Below are 18,618 nucleotides of genomic sequence, written 5' to 3' on the forward strand. Positions count from 1 at the left end.
GTGGTGGCAGGTGGTGGTGGTGGTGGCAGGTGGTGAGGGTAGAGGGCAGGTGGTGGTGGCAGGTGGTGAGGGTAGAGGGCAGGTGGTGGTGGTGGCAGGTGGTGGTGCTGGCAGGTGGTGGTGGTGGCAGGTGGTGAGGGTAGAGGGCAGGTGGTGCTGGCAGGTGGTGGTGGTGGCAGGTGGTGAGGGTAGAGGGCAGGTGGTGCTGGCAGGTGGTGGTGGTGGCAGGTGGTGAGGGTAGAGGGCAGGTGGTGCTGGCAGGTGGTGGTGGTGGCAGGTGGTGAGGGTAGAGGGCAGGTGGTGCTGGCAGGTGGTGGTGGTGGCAGGTGGTGAGGGTAGAGGGCAGGTGGTGGTGGCAGGTGGTGAGGGTAGAGGGCAGGTGGTGGTGGTGGCAGGTGGTGAGGGTAGAGGGCAGGTGGTGGTGGTGGCAGGTGGTGAGAGTAGAGGGCAGGTGGTGGTAGCAAGTGGTGGTGGCAGGTGGTGGTGCTGGCAGGTGGTGGTGGTGGCAGGTGGTGGTGGCAGGTGGTGGTGTCAGGTGGTGGTGGTGGTGGCAGCGTGATCAATACGCCCTCACTGGCCACGGAGGAACCATTACACACTGACAGTAGCGATGCCGGGATTGCAATTTGTCAAGAACATGAGGAGAGTAAATTGATAGTGTTTCCTGCGAGGTGTGTGACGGGGAGTAATGAGGAGCCTTATGAGGGTCACTGTGTGTGTGTGAGGTGAGGTCACGGGTCCTCAGTCACCTCATGAATGTTAGTCTTGGTGTGTGTGTGTGTGTGTGTGTGTGTGTGTGTGTGTGTGTGTGTGTGTGTGTGTGTGTGTGAGGTGAGGTCACGGGTCCTCAGTCACCTCATGAATGTTAGTCTTGGTGTGTGTGTGTGTGTGTGTGTGTGTGTGTGTGTGTGTGTGTGTGTGTGTGTGTGTGTGAGGTGAGGTCACGGGTCCTCAGTCACCTCATGAATGTTAGCCTTGGTGTGTGTGTGTGTGTGTGTGTGTGTGTGTGTGTGTGTGTGTGTGTGTGTGTGTGTGTGTGTGTGTGTGTGTGTGTATGATAACCATTACACCCAAGAGTGTACAGTGTCACTCACAATGTAACTTCCCCCCACCCCCCCCCCTCACCCCAGTATATTCACTATACACCGGCTCATGTATACTCATTTAAACATAATCCATTATTTATAAAAGCTTCTAATTTGTTTGTTTTAACTGTATTATTTATTCCTCCTTCCAAAGTGCAGGAACAGAGGTCTTCCTAGAACACTATGCCTATGGTGCTTTACCACCATGGCCGCCCAGTACAGTGTGGGGTACACGTGGGCGAGCATTGAAGGGATTCGAACTGTGATGTTTCTGGCTTGCGAAATAAATGGGAGAAAACAGTAAGGCCAAATCCCTACACCACAGGTTGCTATTACTAATGTTACTGTTGCGTCACTTTCTGTTTGTCAGGAGGCTGAGAGAGGAGGCTCGTGTGACGTTTTGGAGAATATAGTCAATAGATGGCGCTCTCTGAACGCTCCTCCTCTCATACACATGGAAACTTTAGCATCATCGGAACCTCTCGTGGATTATTAAGTATGGGTGTCACTTAAGCAACCTTTTAAAGTGTGTGTGTGTGTGTATTTACTACTGGTTCTTGCAGAAAGGAGCTATTAGCTCTTGGACAAGGCCTTTCTAACCAATCTCTTTCACTCTGATGCCGCTATATATATATTCTTGTGTGTGTGTGAGCGTGTTCACATATATATGTACATGAGCACACTTTGTTCCTATGGCTCACAAAACGGAAGATAAATTATTGATTGGAATATACCCCCTTCTCCCACTGGACACCAAGCAGAAGATAAAGGTGGCAATCTACGCTATAAGAGAGAACGTCTGTCTGTCGGTCCAAAGGTGGAGGCCAGATTCTTGGAGCTAGACTCACCGAACTTTGTAGGAGGACTGATGTGGGGTATGGGACGGTCAGAGGCTCGGTCGGGGTAGACCCAGGTTACTTAATAACTCTCCCGACAACAAGACAAATGTCGTGAAAGAGACGAATGTCATCTATGCCTTCAGATGCCGTGATGGGACACGACAGACTAGGTCAGGTGTGGATCAGGTCAGGTGTGGAACAGCTCAGGTGTACTAACAATGACTCCCTCCCCGCAGGTTTGGTGAAGCTGGGTGTGCAGTGTGTGTCCGGCAAGAGAGTAGCAATTAAGATTATAAACAGAGAAAAATTAACCGAATCCGTTTTACAAAAGGTAAGTGCAAGTCTCCCGTTGTTTACTGTTAACGGCACATATCAACCGTTGTTTACCCTTAAGGACTCTTAGTGCTATATAGTCGTAATGGCTTATCACTTCCTCCTCATAGTTAGCTTGCCTTAAGGGTTCTGCAGGAGTACCATTGACCCTGGCTCCCTTGGGCTGTAGGTCACGCGGCACTGTGAGGGCCACGTCCACCAGTGCCATCACTCGACGCCCTGGTGCACGGTTGTATAGAGCCTCCCACCATCACCACGGTGGTAGGTCACAGTACCGTGCACCTGGCGGTGGTGGTGAGTCACAGTACTGTGCACCTGGAACATGGCATCATGGACACACATTTAACTTGTCCCAAAAAAATACCGAGTGAAATATATAGCTTCAAGTGAGGCAGATGGATGGAACTCCGCTCAAGCTTGCACCCAGGACAAGCTTTACACACCACACACACACACACACACCACACACACCACACACACACACACACACACACACACACACACACACACACACACACACACACCACACAGCAGGAGAGGCCAACGCTGCCCAAGCTTTACATACGCTACACACACTAACTAATCACTCCCACAATCCTGAAAAAAAATGTAATTACATGAACGAATATTTAACTTCGTGGTAATTATTATTTTTTTGTAATCCAGACTTGGAAATGTGTTTTTGTTGGCTGCCAACCTGGGTGATTGTAGTGGCCACTCTCACTGGTGATTGTTGGCGGTCCGTACTGGTGATTGTTGGCGGTCCATACTGGTGATTGTTGGCGGTCCGTACTGGTGATTGTTGGCGGTCCATACTGGTGATTGTTGACAACCTGTACTGGTGATTGTTGACAACCTGTACTGGTGATTGTTGACAACCTGTACTGGTGATTGTTGACAACCTGTACTGGTGATTGTTGACAACCCGAACTGGTGATTGATGGCCATCAGTACTGGTGATCATTGGCGACCAATACCGGTGACTGCTGTTCACTCCAGTAACTGGGAACTGGTTGTAAACCGGTTGTCCTCTAGTGCTGTATCCTGCAGGGGATACATACTGCCGTATCCTTGTTGCGCTGTATCCTTCAGAACAGGAATTATACCCAATACGTCAAAAAGTTTTTACAAAAAATCGATCACTGTGCCGAAAATACGACGCGTTAGTACAAATTTAAGCACCGTAATTTCAACGTTTTCTTGGGTTCGTAGCTTCTTGGTTAGGCAATACGGCCGCTTGTTGCATCAACGAAGGACGAAGGTCATCAACGTTGATGTATGTACGTTATGAGGGCAGGGGGGGGGAGCAGGGTAGGGGGCAGGAGTAAAGGACGATGCCAACATTGTGTACAAGCCAGCATACAAGGGGTGGAGGGAGAGTAAGCAGGGGTGGAGGGAGAGTAAGCAGGGGGTGGTGGGAGAGTAAGCAGGGGGTGGTGGGAGAGTAAGCAGGGGTGGTGGTGGGAGAGTAAGCAGGGGTGGTGGTGAGAGAGTAAGCAGGGGTGGTGGTGGTGGGAGAGTAAGCAGGGGTTGGTGGTGGTGGGAGAGTAAGCAGGGTGGTGATGAGAGAGTAAGCAGGGGTGGTGGTGGGAGAGTAAGCAGGGGTGGTGGAAGAGAGCAGGCGCACACATGGAGCACAGGTGTGGGGTAATGAACTTACATATATTTACATAATCTACAAGCTCCCAGCGTTGTATACTCACTTACCCCTCTGGTGTATGTATTATCATGGGGGAATATAGAGAGGTTGACGCCCAGGAGAGCTGGTCACGCCTCACACGCCACTGTGTACAGTGACGGGAAGGCTTCAGTAATAACATTGTATTTATGAAAGGGAAACTATCACGAGAAAGGGCCAAACCATTTCGACTATAATGCACTTGGAAGGGGTTAGGATAAGGACTTGGGATGGGACGGGGGGAAGGAATCGGTGCCTAACCATTTGGATGGTCGGGGATTGAACGCCGAGCTGCATGAAGTGAGACCGTCGCTCTACCGTCCAGCTCAAGTGGTTGGACAAAGAAAGCTGGAATAGTCCCCCAAGCCATACATCACTTAAGAACTCTAACCCGACTAGGGTTCGAACCTGCATTATCAGTGCTCGCTCCCCTGGCGTACACAGTATCATAACCACTTCACCAACAATGTCATAATTGTTGGTGCCACCTGGCACCTCTAAGACGCACTGTTGGTTTACTGGTCGCATCCCTAGTTACTGTTATCATGGCGCTACCTCTAGCATTATTAATGTGGATTAATAATGTGTGTCTCCCGCCTCCAGTTTGACGGTCATCTTTGCTTCATCAAACTATTTTAAGGGTATAATATGAATTTATTGTGAGGGTTAAGAACGCAGATTATTTGTTAATGTATCTGTCAATGTGTGTGACACCAAGTATCCCATACAGGGTCTGTTAATTCCAGCTCATCCTCCTTTAATGAAAGTACATATAGTAACGATGTAGTTGATAATACAAATATGTCGTTATGAACCACCAGAAAATACATATTTGTATTGTTGAATTTGGACAGGCAGGAAAAGTTTGTATATTTATTTTACTAATTAAATCTAACTATCTTAGGCTCAATAGAAGCTATCTGAGGTCTGTATAGCACATATATGTGCTATATAGGTCTAGGAATAATCAAGTTTGATTTTAATCTATATTTTTCCGGACTCTGTAAAAAAAGTACAAAAAGTGTCATACTGGGGCTTCATTACTACATATTGGTCCGATCGACCACATGGTTACAAAAAGTACTATTATTTCAGGAGGCTGGGATGGTAATCCGCTGATATTGGTGGAGAGGCCGTTGCGGTGAGTGTGGGGCAGCGAGGTGCTGGCCCAGGGCTACTGAGGTCTGGAACATCCTCATGCTGCTGCTCCCTCACACCCCACACACCCAGCACGGAGGCTCACAGAGAGATGAGCCTCAGATGGGGAGGGAGGGAGAGTTGGTAGTGAGTGAGAGAAGGCGGGAGGGGGGAGAGAGAAGCAGGGAAGGATGGTAGTCCCAAGAAGAGTAAAGGTGGAAGCAACATGATAAGGACACAGAGTATGAAAGGCAACCTGTGGGAGACACTGGAGAACTCTCTCCATTATTCATACCAGATGCGCTAGTTGAGGGGAGTCTTCAGCCCAGGCCCAAGCCTCGCTCCTCTGCTCCCCACATACTCTCTCTCTCCTCAAGTCCCACAGCTGGGCCTCGCTCTGCCTCCTCCACCTCCGTCACTCTCAGACTCGAGCACCGCTCCTCCACCTCTTAACAGGCGCTACTCGCTCAGCGCCTCTTGAGCCTGCGGTCTGCTCTACTCACTCCTTCCCCTCACATCCTCTCCACTTCCCCTCATGTTAACAGCGTCTTGGCGTGGCTGGTAGGCTCGAGCTACGCCCACCACTCTGAGGCCAGTTGAGGTGGCTTATGAACTCCTTGTAGTGGACAGAGGAGAAGCAGCAGTCTTAGATGTTGTCGTGCATGACGCTTCAAGGGCTGCCGTGCGCCCATATGTGCCGTACATATGTGCCAGGACTGCCGTGCTCCTGGAGCACAAGAGCAGGGCGCGGTGTAGTTGGTAAAAAGGGTCAAGGTGGCACCTCAGAGTGAGTATCCCATCAGTCTATGGAATACTGTTCATGTCCTCAGTGTGCTAGCCAGGTATTCTTGTGCCACACCTTGCTGAGCTGTGTGGTGACTACGGCGGCAGGGAAGTGAAAGCTTAGTTACATTCCAGGGCGTTGTTGTGGTGGCCAATCATACCCACGATAAAATCTTTGAGACAAAGCCCTGGGGGACCTGTTGGATAGAAGAGCTTTGTCCACTCCTGTTGGAGGTCATGCGCTGCAGTATTGCCAGGGATATATGATGAGGGAAAGCTAATCTAGGCAATGGACAACTTTGAAGTTAATTGTCCTTTTAAATGAGATGTTCAAAATTTCGATGGTTTAAGCTTAATTGAAATGTCATCAGAAAAGAGCTGTGGCTCGTCTTCAAATGACTGTGAAAGCACTGTGGTCTTAATTATTGTAATTGACATCATTTCATTATAATTATATTTCTTGTAATTATATCAATATACTGAGCAAGGTGTTTCCGTACTGCTCCAGGACAAACGTTGTGACCTAAGATAACACAAACCTTAACAGCTTCATCCTGGCAGAAGTATGAGGCAGCGAGGTGCCGAGTGGTGGGTCCTGGCCACCTGCCACCACTTACTGTGGAGTGTGATTACTTGTGTTGTGCACAGATTATTCTCCGGGTATTGAAAGAGAAGCGTCAGAGGTAGAACATTCCTAGATGACAGCGCCAGAGTGCGAGTGTGTGAAGATCCTGTTCCTGCTTCAGTAGAAGCCTCAGGAAATCATTGTGTGTGCGTTTCAGAACAACTCCAAGTTACAATCCTTTTCCATGTCGTGGTCTAGTCGCTAGAGTGCGCGTGGGAACACCCACAGCATAGGTTCGAATTCTCATCACACCTCCTACGGCTTTTCTCAATGGGATTAGTGCCCCCAGCTCCCCCTCCCACACATGCCAGGCGAACACGGACATAATTAAGCAACTTGTCCTTCCCTTCAATTGTTGACTGGAGCTTGGTTGACTGTTGTCACTACCAGGCTGGACGGTGACAGCACCACCATCACTCACGCCCCTCTTCCCTGCACACTTTTTTTTAGAACCCTACATGTTTTTTTCGTGGAACAGAGTCAGCCAAACACTTTCCACCCAGGTCCCCAATTACTGCCGAGTGAGCAGGGGACGGACAGTTAGTTATTGGTTCCCAGTCGTACTTCACCGTACATGGCTCGAACTCTAACCGATATCGCTCGCGACGGTGGCGCGCTGGTAACATACTCTACCTGCGCTTCGCGAGCGATTTGCCGGAGAGGATTGACTAGGCGTCAATCCTTAACTGCACGCCCCTGTTCACCCAGCAGTGATTAGGGTACCTTGTTGTTAACCGATTGGCGGGTCATATTCCAGGGTATAAGGCTTGACTAGTGGGTATAAGGCTTACCATCAGCTGTTGGAAAGGCAAGCTCTCTGCCTACTAACTGGATTCAGCAGTCATCTCTTCTTGCACCCACCTGTGTAAAAACAGAAGACGTGCAACCGCGGATTTTAATTTCACTGTAAAATATCAGTTAGTGTCTTCTGTTAACTATTTTCCGTCTAAAACGCTGCCCCATAATGCTGTTTCCGCTGAACATTTCTGCATCTGTCTCCAGTAACCTCCTTCCTCTGCGACGATGTAGAAGTGTGTGTGTGTATGTGTGTGTGTGTGTGTGTGTGTGTGTGTGTGTGTGTGTGTGTGTGTGTGTGTGTGTGTGTAGGTGCTTCATGCTGACTCTGCTCCTCTTCCCACCACACTCGCAAGTCGCGAAAGTTTGCAACATATTCTGCTTCAAGACTCATGTCTCAGCTGTAAATATATCCATCGATTGTTGACTTCACACCATACTCTGGCTTCGTGAATTACGACAAAGTATTGAGGCATTAAAATGGGATCGAACCCGCACTACTGGACTCCCAGACATACGCACAACCAACTGAACCATAATGAACCCATCATCGTTCACTCTTATTATAGTACTCAGTACTATAATAGAGTGAGTATTATAGAGTGAGAATACTGCCATGTGTGAGATAATAGTACTCACACATGGTAGTACTATTATCTCAAAGATGCACCACGTTCTTAGTGCTTCGTGAATTATCGTGCTTTGAAAACAAAATTACATACACACACACACACCATATTATATATATATATATATATATATATATATATATATATATATAAAGATTTAGGAATTTAATTTTTGACTTTAAGGACTTTCTTGTGAGGTCAGCTGGACCAGAGGAAGAAGCAGCTTTACCTATCTTGTCTTGTGTTAATGCTATGATACAACAGGGTAGTCGCGTATCACTGTTGCAGTGATGCCTCACCACATGACTTAGAGTCCTCAGTCTCTGAACATTACCGCCGACCTTGACACTTCCGTCCTCTTGACTGCATTAATATTGGCACCTGTTATATTGATTTTGGCCTGTGATGGTGGTTACTGTCTGCCTCGTGAGCCAGCCCCGTGTGCGAGCCACGCACTAACATTACCCTTGCTCTTCTGGAACATCTTTGTCCCATTTTCTTTTTGTCCTCCAAAGCAATCTCCAAGTGGAATAGGGTCATCAGATCCTGGCAGCTGCGTCCTTCTGCAGGTATTCATTATCTTACATCTCTGCAGGGAACCATACTGTCTCTCGCACCAAGAAGTTCAAGTTTCTTAAAAGAAAGTGTGACGAACTGTCAACTTAAGACATTGAGAGCAGCCTCTCTTGTTAGAATTCTCTCATACCTAATGTGAGAGCTCTTCCTTCAGTGTTTCATCCTGATGGGTCTGTGTACCTTTTTTGGGCTCTCCCTGCGGTAGCCCCCTCCAGGTCATATCTATAAGATGTCTAAATTAGATCATATAATTTAACAATAAATTAGATGATGGTGACCTCTAGCGGTGGCTGAGAGCTTACCTTGGTGGTCCAGTACTCAGTCACCGCCCGTCTCACAAACCTGACACTTGCTCGACCATCATACCAACCTTCGCAATAAATCTGGGAAGAGCGCCAAAGTAATCGACTACAAAAGTCAGCCGTGGAACGAAGTAATCAGGCAGCTTTACCTGCAAAAACAATGTGTTTGATGCCGTTGTGAGGCGGGGTTGTACCGGTGACGGGAGAATGCCAGTGGTCCGGGGTATACCGGTTGGTGGGGGGTTTGGCTGGGGGTCGGTGGCGGAGGTAGGGTAGGTGGCTGGGAGACCTGGTGGTGGGAAAGACCCGCATGAACTCTGACGCTCCCGTGACTCTCCTCGTGACTTAATATTCTTGTTGCACTGCGTTGGTTTATCTCAAAGTTGTTTTACTTCCCAGCAGCCTAAAGAGCAACGAGTCCCCAAAGAATGAGAGCCGGGAAACAAGAAAGTGAGGGGATGCAACAATTAAGGAGCCTGGACAACCAGGAAGGCAGACAGTTACAACCAGGAGACAATGCTGACAGTGTAATTAGCCCGCACGCAGCCACCACGTCCTACCCGAGCAAGACCTCCCAACAACCACTATACATCATTTCAGTGAAAGATAAAAAGTGGTTGTGATTTACATCAGAGAACCACAGAAGATTTATAACAATTTAAAAATACAAACAGAGCTTGAATAAAGACCCTGCAAAGAGTGGCTGATGGATCACTGTCTTGGCTGGAACTGATGTGGGCGAATCTTGTTTCCATCACTGACTACAAACCAAATTGGTTATCCTTTCCCTCATTCCTCTCATAACCATCTTCTCTCGAGCTCACCAATTCCCGTCTCATAACATATACCCATTGCCCACACTGACAACAATACTCCCTCTCTCCTCAGTACTTCCTACCCCACTCCCCACCACCACTGTACTCCCCACCACTATTACTACACTCCCCGCCACTATTACTACACTCCCCGCCACTTCCAAGCTCTAGGCCCCATTCACGCTGTCTCAGCCTTCTACACCTGAACGAACCACTACACCACACCCAGGCTGGCAGCTGCTACTACGGAGAACATAATAACAATGATGGGAATAAAATATAGTACACTTATGTTGAATGTAATATCAGAGTGGATAACCTGAATGAAAAGATTGATGGTACAACCCCAGATGTAATAGCAATAGAAGACACAAATGAAAACTAATGCAGTTTTCCACAAACAGTATCAAATAGCAAAAAGGGCAAAAAACAGAGGGAGGAGAGGGCAAGCCAGAAAATAATTATGGAGAGATAAATAGAGGTGGATAGCAATTATGCAGATTGTGTTGCAATTCATCGGAGAACCACTGAAGACTTACAAAATAATTTTACAATACAAACGGAGCTTGAGGGAAAAAACCAGCATCCAAAGAATTGCTGCCAAATCACTTAGATTGAGAATGAAGCTACTGGTAATGGGAGACTTCAGTCATTGATACAGTCACCAGTAATCAATAGAGCCAAGAGACTGATAAAAAGTAATTGATAACGAAGCTGGTAGAAGTAGCAGAAAGAAACTTGGTAATGTAACATGTTAGGGATGAAACAGGGAGTGGAGGGCAACCAGAAAGTCTACAACTGGTATTTAGAACAAGACTGACAGATCTCCGAGCACATAATGGCACCTTGGATCATTGACCACTGTGTGTGTTGGTCTTTAATTATATAGTTATGAAGGGTGTGGCAAGACAGCGGGGGGGAGTGGAAGACTAACTGTCCATAGAGATGAGCACCAGGTCAGGTAAGTATTTAGAGAGCATACAATGGAAAATACAACCGATACAAAACACAAGATACAATGGCCTTCATAACTAACAAATGCAATGAAAACGAGGGAAGATTTTTTACGATCTTCATAAAGGAGCCAAGAAGAAAGTTGCTCCTGGTTGGAACTTCATAACAAGAAAGGGGGGGGGAGGGGAAAAAAAAAAAACTTGAAATTTGTACAATAGCTAATGTGATGCCTATACATAAGGAAAACAATGGCTAATGTGATGCCTATACATAAGGAAAACAATGGCTAATGTGATGCCTATACATAAGGAAAACAATAGCTAATGTGATGCCTATACATAAGGAAAACAATGGCTAATGTGATGCCTATACATAAGGAAAACAAAAGCCACTGAATTACAGTTCGGTATCACTAACAAGTGTCAGAGTGATTAGGAGGAAGCTCTTAAAACAATTGAACATGTGAATTATTGTCTCCACGCATCAACATGCATTCAGCAAAGGAAAATGTTCTTTGTGACCAACTTTATTAGATTTCTATGACAATATGTTAACACTCAAACAAAATAAAGAGGGCTGGACAGACTGCATTTTCCTGGACTACAAGAAAGCTTTTGGCACCGTTCCTCCCAAGCAGCTCTTACACAATCTAGAGAAGCAGGGCGGTGTATCGGAGAGGTCGGAAAATTGCGTAAAGTGTGCCTTTCACAATAAAAAGTGAGGAGCGGAGTGCCTCAAGCGTGGAGGAGGTAAGAGTAGAGGTAAGAATAGAAGGTAAGGGTAGGTAAAGGCGTGTCCTCCAACACAGAGGCTCGCTGGTCACCCCTTCATTGTCAAGACAGCCTCCCCGGCTCATCAGTATGCAGCCTTCCGCAGACAACATCGCCTGAACTTGTAGTCTGCGTTCAGAAACTATATGATACTGAGGTAAAGACCATAAACTGTTGTGTACAGTTAAGAATCTTATGCAGGAAGTCACATGTATTGAGGGCATCAACTCCACTCGTGTATAACTGGGGAATTGGTAGGCACTGGATCATAACATACCCTCACGTCGTTGACTGTGGCCGCAGCAACTCTGGTACCACCTGTTGGGATCGAACCTGAAAGTGAAGCTTTGTCAGGAGTGAACTGCTCCGTGGACTGCGAGCCGAGACTGACTCTGACTTGTTGACCAAGGTAAACATTGCCTCTGGCTAGTGGAGTCGGCTGCTCTGATTGGTGGGTTCACCTCCCGCCAACTGTCGTCAGTAGCACCAGGAGGCCCAGAGCAACACTCGAACTACGGTCCGCCTTGTTACCGTGTCTGCAAAAGTTTAACACGCGATTTTATGTTGTGACGAATTACGACTCGGTATGATGGTGTTACCGTAACACACCACTCGGGTTACGGACTGCTGCCACAGCAACACTGAAGCAACACACCAGGTTCCCGCACTCTAGACACCATCATACCAGCAGTAGACAAAGTTACTCAGTGTGCGACCACCGGCTCCTGGTTCCCGCCGCTCCTGAAACAATCAATACGATGCCATAAGCCATAAAACATCCCAGACCCAGAAATGACTCGTGTGCTCCATACTTTACACACACAAGGAATTTATCAGAAAGTATTTAGGCCTATAGTATATATTGATCTAATATACATAATTATGCAATGCTGTTGCTGTTGTATTAAATTTAACTACTCGGTACTAAAATGTCCATGTAGAACGGTCTATGGTGAGCCCGTCCCCCTCATTATAATTATACACTTTCAGATACTTTAAACAATAATATATAACATTTTAATTACAAACGTAAGAGTATGTTTGCTTTAACAAATATATTCGATCAAAGTTCGTGAGTCTCCCGACTCTTCTTGTGCGGCGTTGGCCATAACATGACTACTGGAGGAGTAGCCTTAGTAGTGTCTAAGACATGGAACAAAAGTCTGAAGCACCTACATTATCGGCAAGGGTTTAAAACCTACGCTATTGGAACCTATCCTAACTTATATTATTCTAATCGAACTTCCCGAAAATAACAGATAACATTTAGTGTTTTTATATATTGTGTGCATAAGGTGTGTGGCGTCACAAAGGCCTCGCTGTTAATGCGCACACAGGTTTGTGGATCCTGGTGATTGGTGAGTGGAGCGTCGAGGTGTCCCAGGCGGGTCTGGTGCTGCTCCTCCCACCTCACCCACTTCACAGGAGTCCTTATGTTCCTCCCTAACAGTCGATAATTCCTCTAAATATCCTCTCACAAGAGCTTGAGAGTATTATCGGCTTCTCCAGAATGACCTGCAGAAATCCTCGACGGTCTTTATCAGCCGTCACCACCTGAGGTGGTTCTCCAGCTGCCACTCCAGCCTTACGTCTCAAAAGGGAGGTCTTTGGCCACTTGTCTCAGCAGGATATTCACAGAGGCCGCACCTCTCAGGGTATAACATGCTCATGTCTCCTCAGTGGTATATACGAATGCCATGCCGTTAATGCACACTTAGAAAGGCATGTCAATTTAAGTGGTGATTACATGGCACTGTTTAAGGTAATATAACTTAAGAGAAGAATGATGGCCAGGGTATAACATGCCTGAGTACAGACGTGGTGTGCACTAGCGCAATGGAAAGCTGAGGCGGACTACATATAGCATATACCCGTTTAAATATAGATATAAGATTAGCTAAATAATTCTTAATTTTATGTGGAGCAATCGTCTGATTGCTGAAAGGTGGTACCCAAGTGCCGAGGCACAACCTCCCTCCCATACTCTCTGTTATATCTCCAATATAACTAATTGCTTGAAGATTTAATTAATAACTTTTGTGATTCGACTTCCCATTTAACAGTTATTGGACTCTCCTGACCGAGTATTTTAATAGACGAGAATGTATTGATCCCAACGGCTGTCAATACCCAGGCTGGGGTCTGGTGGGGGTAGGTGGGTGGCAGGCCGAAGGAGAGGGCATGATAAGAGAGAGTGAGAGAGAGAGAGAGAGAGAGAGAGAGAGTGAGAGAGAGAGAGAGAGAGTGAGAAGGAAGAGGAGGGGGCAACGTGGCTAAGGAAGAGAATTAGATGTCAAGAGAAAGGTATAAATGAGGATTGTTATTCTACTCTCAAGGTAACAACATAATTATGTCATATAAGACAAAGGTCAAGAAGTGTTGTGACCGCCCCCGCCCCAATGGTACTTTGTGTGAGTTGACTTGTGGCGCCACGGTTGACTTGTGGCGCCACGGTTGACTTGTGGCGCCACGGTTGACTTGTGGCGCCACGGTTGACTTGTGGCGCCACGGTTGACTTGTGGCGCCATGGTTGGCACTAGGCGAGGAACAATCAAGAGATCATGGAGACGCCTGGGTGATCATGGCGCCTGTCGCATTGATTATATTGTTGTGTACTTGAGTGTGTGTGGGGGGAGGGGGGTCCTCACCCCCACCTGGTACCCTCCCTCCCCTTACCTGCACCTGCCTGGCCCTCTACCCCCACTACCACGCCTACAGCTGTTCCTTCTACTCTCCCACCTCTCCCATACTTGTTGTTAGTGAGTCCACCTGCTCCACGCCGCTCTCCATCCACTCCCGCGCCCACTTACGTCGCATTTCTTACGAAAACCCCCAAAGCGCTAAAAATGGACGCATTAATAAAACATTTAAGTAATTAAAACCTCCAACTATTGACGTTTTTTATGCATCGTGCTAGAGAGGTTAGGCGGGATGGTTGGGTTTGTAAGTTTCTGGTTAAGAAAACATTTCCATTTCTTACGGAGCTGCAAATGGAGAAAAGCACCGGATGGTGATGAGTTTCTCCCGTGTCTCAGCTCTTGGTCTCCGTCCGAAGCTGTTACGCTCTAAAAATGGTGTTATTACTCTGGCCGCCTTACTACTATTGCTAGGGTGAGATGTGGGAGTGATGCGGCCTCTGCCAACCACGACAGCTCTCTCTCTCTCCACGTGGTGGCATGAAGGTCGGGGTTGGCCACCTGCACCTGTGAGAGTCTGCATGATGCAATGTTACCGTCAGGATTACCAGGTCAAACCCCAGGCAATAGCTTGGTTGCACTCTGCGTCTATATATTATGCAACGTCTGCCTCTTACAGCTCGCCGTCTGCAACACAGACATACTCATATGTTCCTCCTAGATTGGATCCCTGTAACACAATGGTCGTCTCCACCTTGGCTCATGATCAAGGAACCCGGATTCAATCTCTGGCCAGGACAGAAGCAAGTACGTTTCCTCTCACCTGATGCTTCTGTTCATCTGGTTGTAGTGTTAGGCACTTACCCAAAGAAAGTCATTATGACTAGAGTACTTGGAAGTATGTGAGAATAACAGTTTGGGATGGGGGGGTGGGGGGTGAGGAATGGTGCCCAACCACCTGGAGGGTCGAGGACTGCCGTTCACCCCAAGTGGTGGTGGGGGGGGGGGGTGTAAAGTAAGTACCCCGAGCAAGAGTGGGCGGGTCGCGCCCTGGGGAAGGTCAATAACAACGGGAATTACTATTACCTGAGATAATTATAATGCCTCATTGAAACATCATTTGTGACAATGAGGTGACGTGAACCAGCGTTCTGGTGATTCCCAGACACTTGCCTCGTTAACAGTGCCAGGTGGGTGTAGTGTGAGGCCCGCTGCTACTCCCTGCTCCCCTCATCACGGTTTATCACCACCACTCAAGCAACAACTGAGAGAGAGAAAATGTCAATATGAAGGATGATGATGGAGATACTAGTGACAGAGAATGTAGCCGTTATTGCATGTAGGCCTCACTGGTGAGTACTTGACATTCTACCACCAAATAGGCCTATCTTGTTCTTATAGTATTTTTGACCTCCAGTCAGACGAGTGTCTGACTGGTTATGAACTTTTGAGTGGGCAGATATGACCCTGCATTGTCCTATTCTAAAAAAAATAAAAATATAAAATTTGTACACAAAAGGTTCAACTCAGACCAGAGTGGCGGCCATGACGCTGATCAATTGGATTTGGGCGGAGAGTGGCACAGTGCCTAGGTTAATTGGTTGGCCTTGGTGTGTGTGTGTGTGTGTGTGTGTGTGGGCCTTGTGTGTGTGTGTGGTGGGCCTTGTGTGTGTGTGTGTGTGTGTGTGTCTGTGTGTGTGTGTGTGTGTGTGTGTGTGTGTGTGTGTGTGTGTGTGTGTGTGGTGGTGGGCCGTGTGTGTGTGTGTGCGTGTGTGTGTGTGTGTGGTGGGCCGTGCGTGTGTGTGTGTGTGTGTGTGTGTGTGTGTGTGTGTGTGTGTGTGGTGGGCCGTGCGTGTGTGTGTGTGTGTGTGTGTGGGCCGTGTGTGTGTGTGTGTGTGTGTGTGTGTGTGTGGGCCGTGTGTGTGTGTGTGTGTGTGTGTGTGTGTGTGTGTGTGTGTGTGTGTGTGTGTGTGTGTGGTGGCCCGTGTGTGTGTGTGTGTGTGGTTGGTCTTGGTGTGTGGTAATGTATTGTAGGAAGACTGGAGTGGAAGGAACGATTTTAAATATTTATAAATATTTAAAATATTTCAATATTTATATATACACACTGTAACACAGTACTGTGCAGGAACACCTGCACTGCTGCGCCTCCACCACACAAATACGACACAGCAATCAGTCTGCTGTTGACCAATACGCACATTGATCCACACTCCTCTCACCTTGCTACTAAACTTGTTCAGTGAGGAGGGGAGCGCACGAGGGTAGACAGGAGCCCTCCCTCACTCCCACAGCTCCTCACTCCCCCACGGGACCACACACTTCACCCTCACGCCTCATATTGACGTTTAGGAGATGTAATAGTTGGAAGGGGGCCGGGAGTAAGGCATCCTCCTGGTCTAGTGCCTTCAGTGTCATAAGAGATTGGCAGCGGGCCATACCGTTATTGCCTCGCTGCTTGAAGCATTCTTACGCGCGGGGAGGAGAGAGTAGCTGGCCCGCCTCAGGCACGACAGTAATGAGACACACACCCTACTGGGCCGTCGAAAGCTCTCAACATTTACTTAACATAAAATAAATTTATATATGTTGCAAAATATTATCAGATCGCTGTAAAATGTAAACTTTGTGGAACGCTGCCAGCGGTGGACAGGGAGGAGAGTAGGGGAGTGGGAGAGGTCCAGTGGCTTGGGGGAGGGAGTGTCTTCAATGGCTTAGGGGACTGGAAGGGTGACCGGTGGCTTTAGGGAGTAAGAGTGTGAGGTCAGTGGGTTGGGGGGATTGGGAGTGTGGTCGGTGACTTGGGGGGGTAGAGAAGGGAACTATCAGAGGAAAGCGCCAAGCCACTACGACTATATAGCACTTAGAAGGGATCAAGATAAGGATTGGGATGGGACTGGGGGGGGGGGGGAAGAGGGGAAAGGAAAGATGCTCAGGTGGAGACTTCCTCTCCCACTCAGGTGGGTGTTCGTCCGTGATCAAGGAAGTTAGGTCATTATCAGGAGAAAGCTATAAGCCAGTAAGACTATATCAGGTGGGTGGGTGGTGTTGCTGACTCAGGTGGGTGGTGTTGCTGACTCAGGTGGGTGGTGTTGCTGACTCAGGTGGGTGGGTGGTGTTGTTGACTCAGGTGGGTGGTGTTGCTGACTCAGGTGGGTGGTGTTGCTGACTCAGGTGGGTGGTGTTGCTGACTCAGGTGGGTGGTGTTGCTGACTCAGGTGGGTGGGTGGTGTTGTTGACTCAGGTGGGTGGTGTTGCTGACTCAGGTGGGTGGTGTTGCTGACTCAGGTGGGTGGTGTTGTTGACTCAGGTGGGTGGTGTTGCTGACTCAGGTGGGTGGGTGGTGTTGTTGACTCAGGTGGGTGGTGTTGCTGACTCAGGTGGGTGGTGTTGCTGACTCAGGTGGATGGTGTTGTTGACTCAGGTGGGTGGTGTTGCTGACTCAGGTGGGTGGTGTTGTTGACTCAGTTGGGTGGTGTTGTTGACTCAGGTGGGTGGTGTTGTTGACTCAGGTGGGTGGTGTTGTTGACTCAGGTGGGTGGTGTTGCTGACTCAGGTGGGTGGTGTTGTTGACTCAGGTGGGTGGTGTTGCTGACTCAGGTGGGTGGTGTTGCTGACTCAGGTGGGTGGTGTTGTTGACTCAGGTGGGTGGTGTTGTTGACTCAGGTGGGTGGTGTTGTTGACTCAGGTGGGTGGTGTTGCTGACTCAGGTGGATGGTGTTGCTGACTCAGGTGGGTGGTGTTGTTGACTCAGGTGGGTGGTGTTGCTGACTCAGGTGGGTGGTGTTGTTGACTCAGGTGGGTGGTGTTGTTGACTCAGGTGGGTGGTGTTGCTGACTCAGGTGGGTGGTGTTGTTGACTCAGGTGGGTGGTGTTGTTGACTCAGGTGGGTGGTGTTGTTGACTCAGGTGGGTGGTGTTGCTGACTCAGGTGGATGGTGTTGTTGACTCAGGTGGGTGGTGTTGCTGACTCAGGTGGGTGGTGTTGTTGACTCAGGTGGGTGGTGTTGTTGACTCAGGTGGGTGGTGTTGTTGACTCAGGTGGGTGGTGTTGTTGACTCAGGTGGGTGGTGTTGCTGACTCAGGTGGGTGGTGTTGTTGACTCAGGTGGGTGGTGTTGTTGACTCAGGTGGGTGGTGTTGTTGACTCAGGTGGGTGGTGTTGTTGACTCAGGTGGGTGGTGTTGTTGACTCAGGTGGGTGGTGTTGTTGACTCAGGTGGGTGGTGTTGCTGACTCAGGTGGGTGGTGTTGCTGACTCAGGTGGGTGGTGTTGCTGACTCAGGTGGGTGGTGTTGTTGACTCAGGTGGGTGGTGTTGCTGACTCAGGTGGGTGGTGTTGCTGACTCAGGTGGGTGGTGTTCTCTCCAGTGTGCCTTAATGTGGCTCTACCTTCCTTGAGAGTCATTCCCGGTCTTGACCTCCTCCATACAGTCTTGCTTCAGAGTCACGTCACCAAAGAATTCCAATGAAGAGCGAGTCTGGAGGTCACGAGTGACCGAGCCCGCCTCGTAATTGGTTTACCTTCGTCTCTGGCTGCTCGGACGTCTTAGAGGACGCTACTCTACCGCGGGCTGAAATCACTTTGAACTTCCGACCGAACTGAGATTCGTGAGACGGCGGGAGCCCAGAGATCTTTCAGCCTCTCGCCGAGCAGCTCGACA

General features: G+C 48.4%; 1 protein-coding gene across 4 annotated transcripts in view; it reads left to right on the forward strand.

Annotated features, from left to right (window-relative positions):
* The window catches only part of sff (sugar-free frosting), a 192,045-nt gene that overhangs the window by 83,654 nt on the left and 89,773 nt on the right, over positions 1–18,618 (forward strand). For all 4 annotated transcript variants that reach the window (XM_069310831.1, XM_069310830.1, XM_045769330.2 and 1 more), the window contains one exon: positions 2,161–2,255. Coding sequence is in view for 3 of the 4 variants with exons in the window: in XM_069310830.1 (XP_069166931.1) it covers positions 2,161–2,255 (95 nt within the window). In the remaining variant the exon portion in view is untranslated. The remainder of the gene's footprint in view (positions 1–2,160; positions 2,256–18,618) is intronic.

Source organism: Procambarus clarkii, chromosome 68 (assembly GCF_040958095.1).
Source record: "Procambarus clarkii isolate CNS0578487 chromosome 68, FALCON_Pclarkii_2.0, whole genome shotgun sequence".
NCBI classification, from domain to species: Eukaryota; Metazoa; Arthropoda; class Malacostraca; order Decapoda; family Cambaridae; genus Procambarus; species Procambarus clarkii.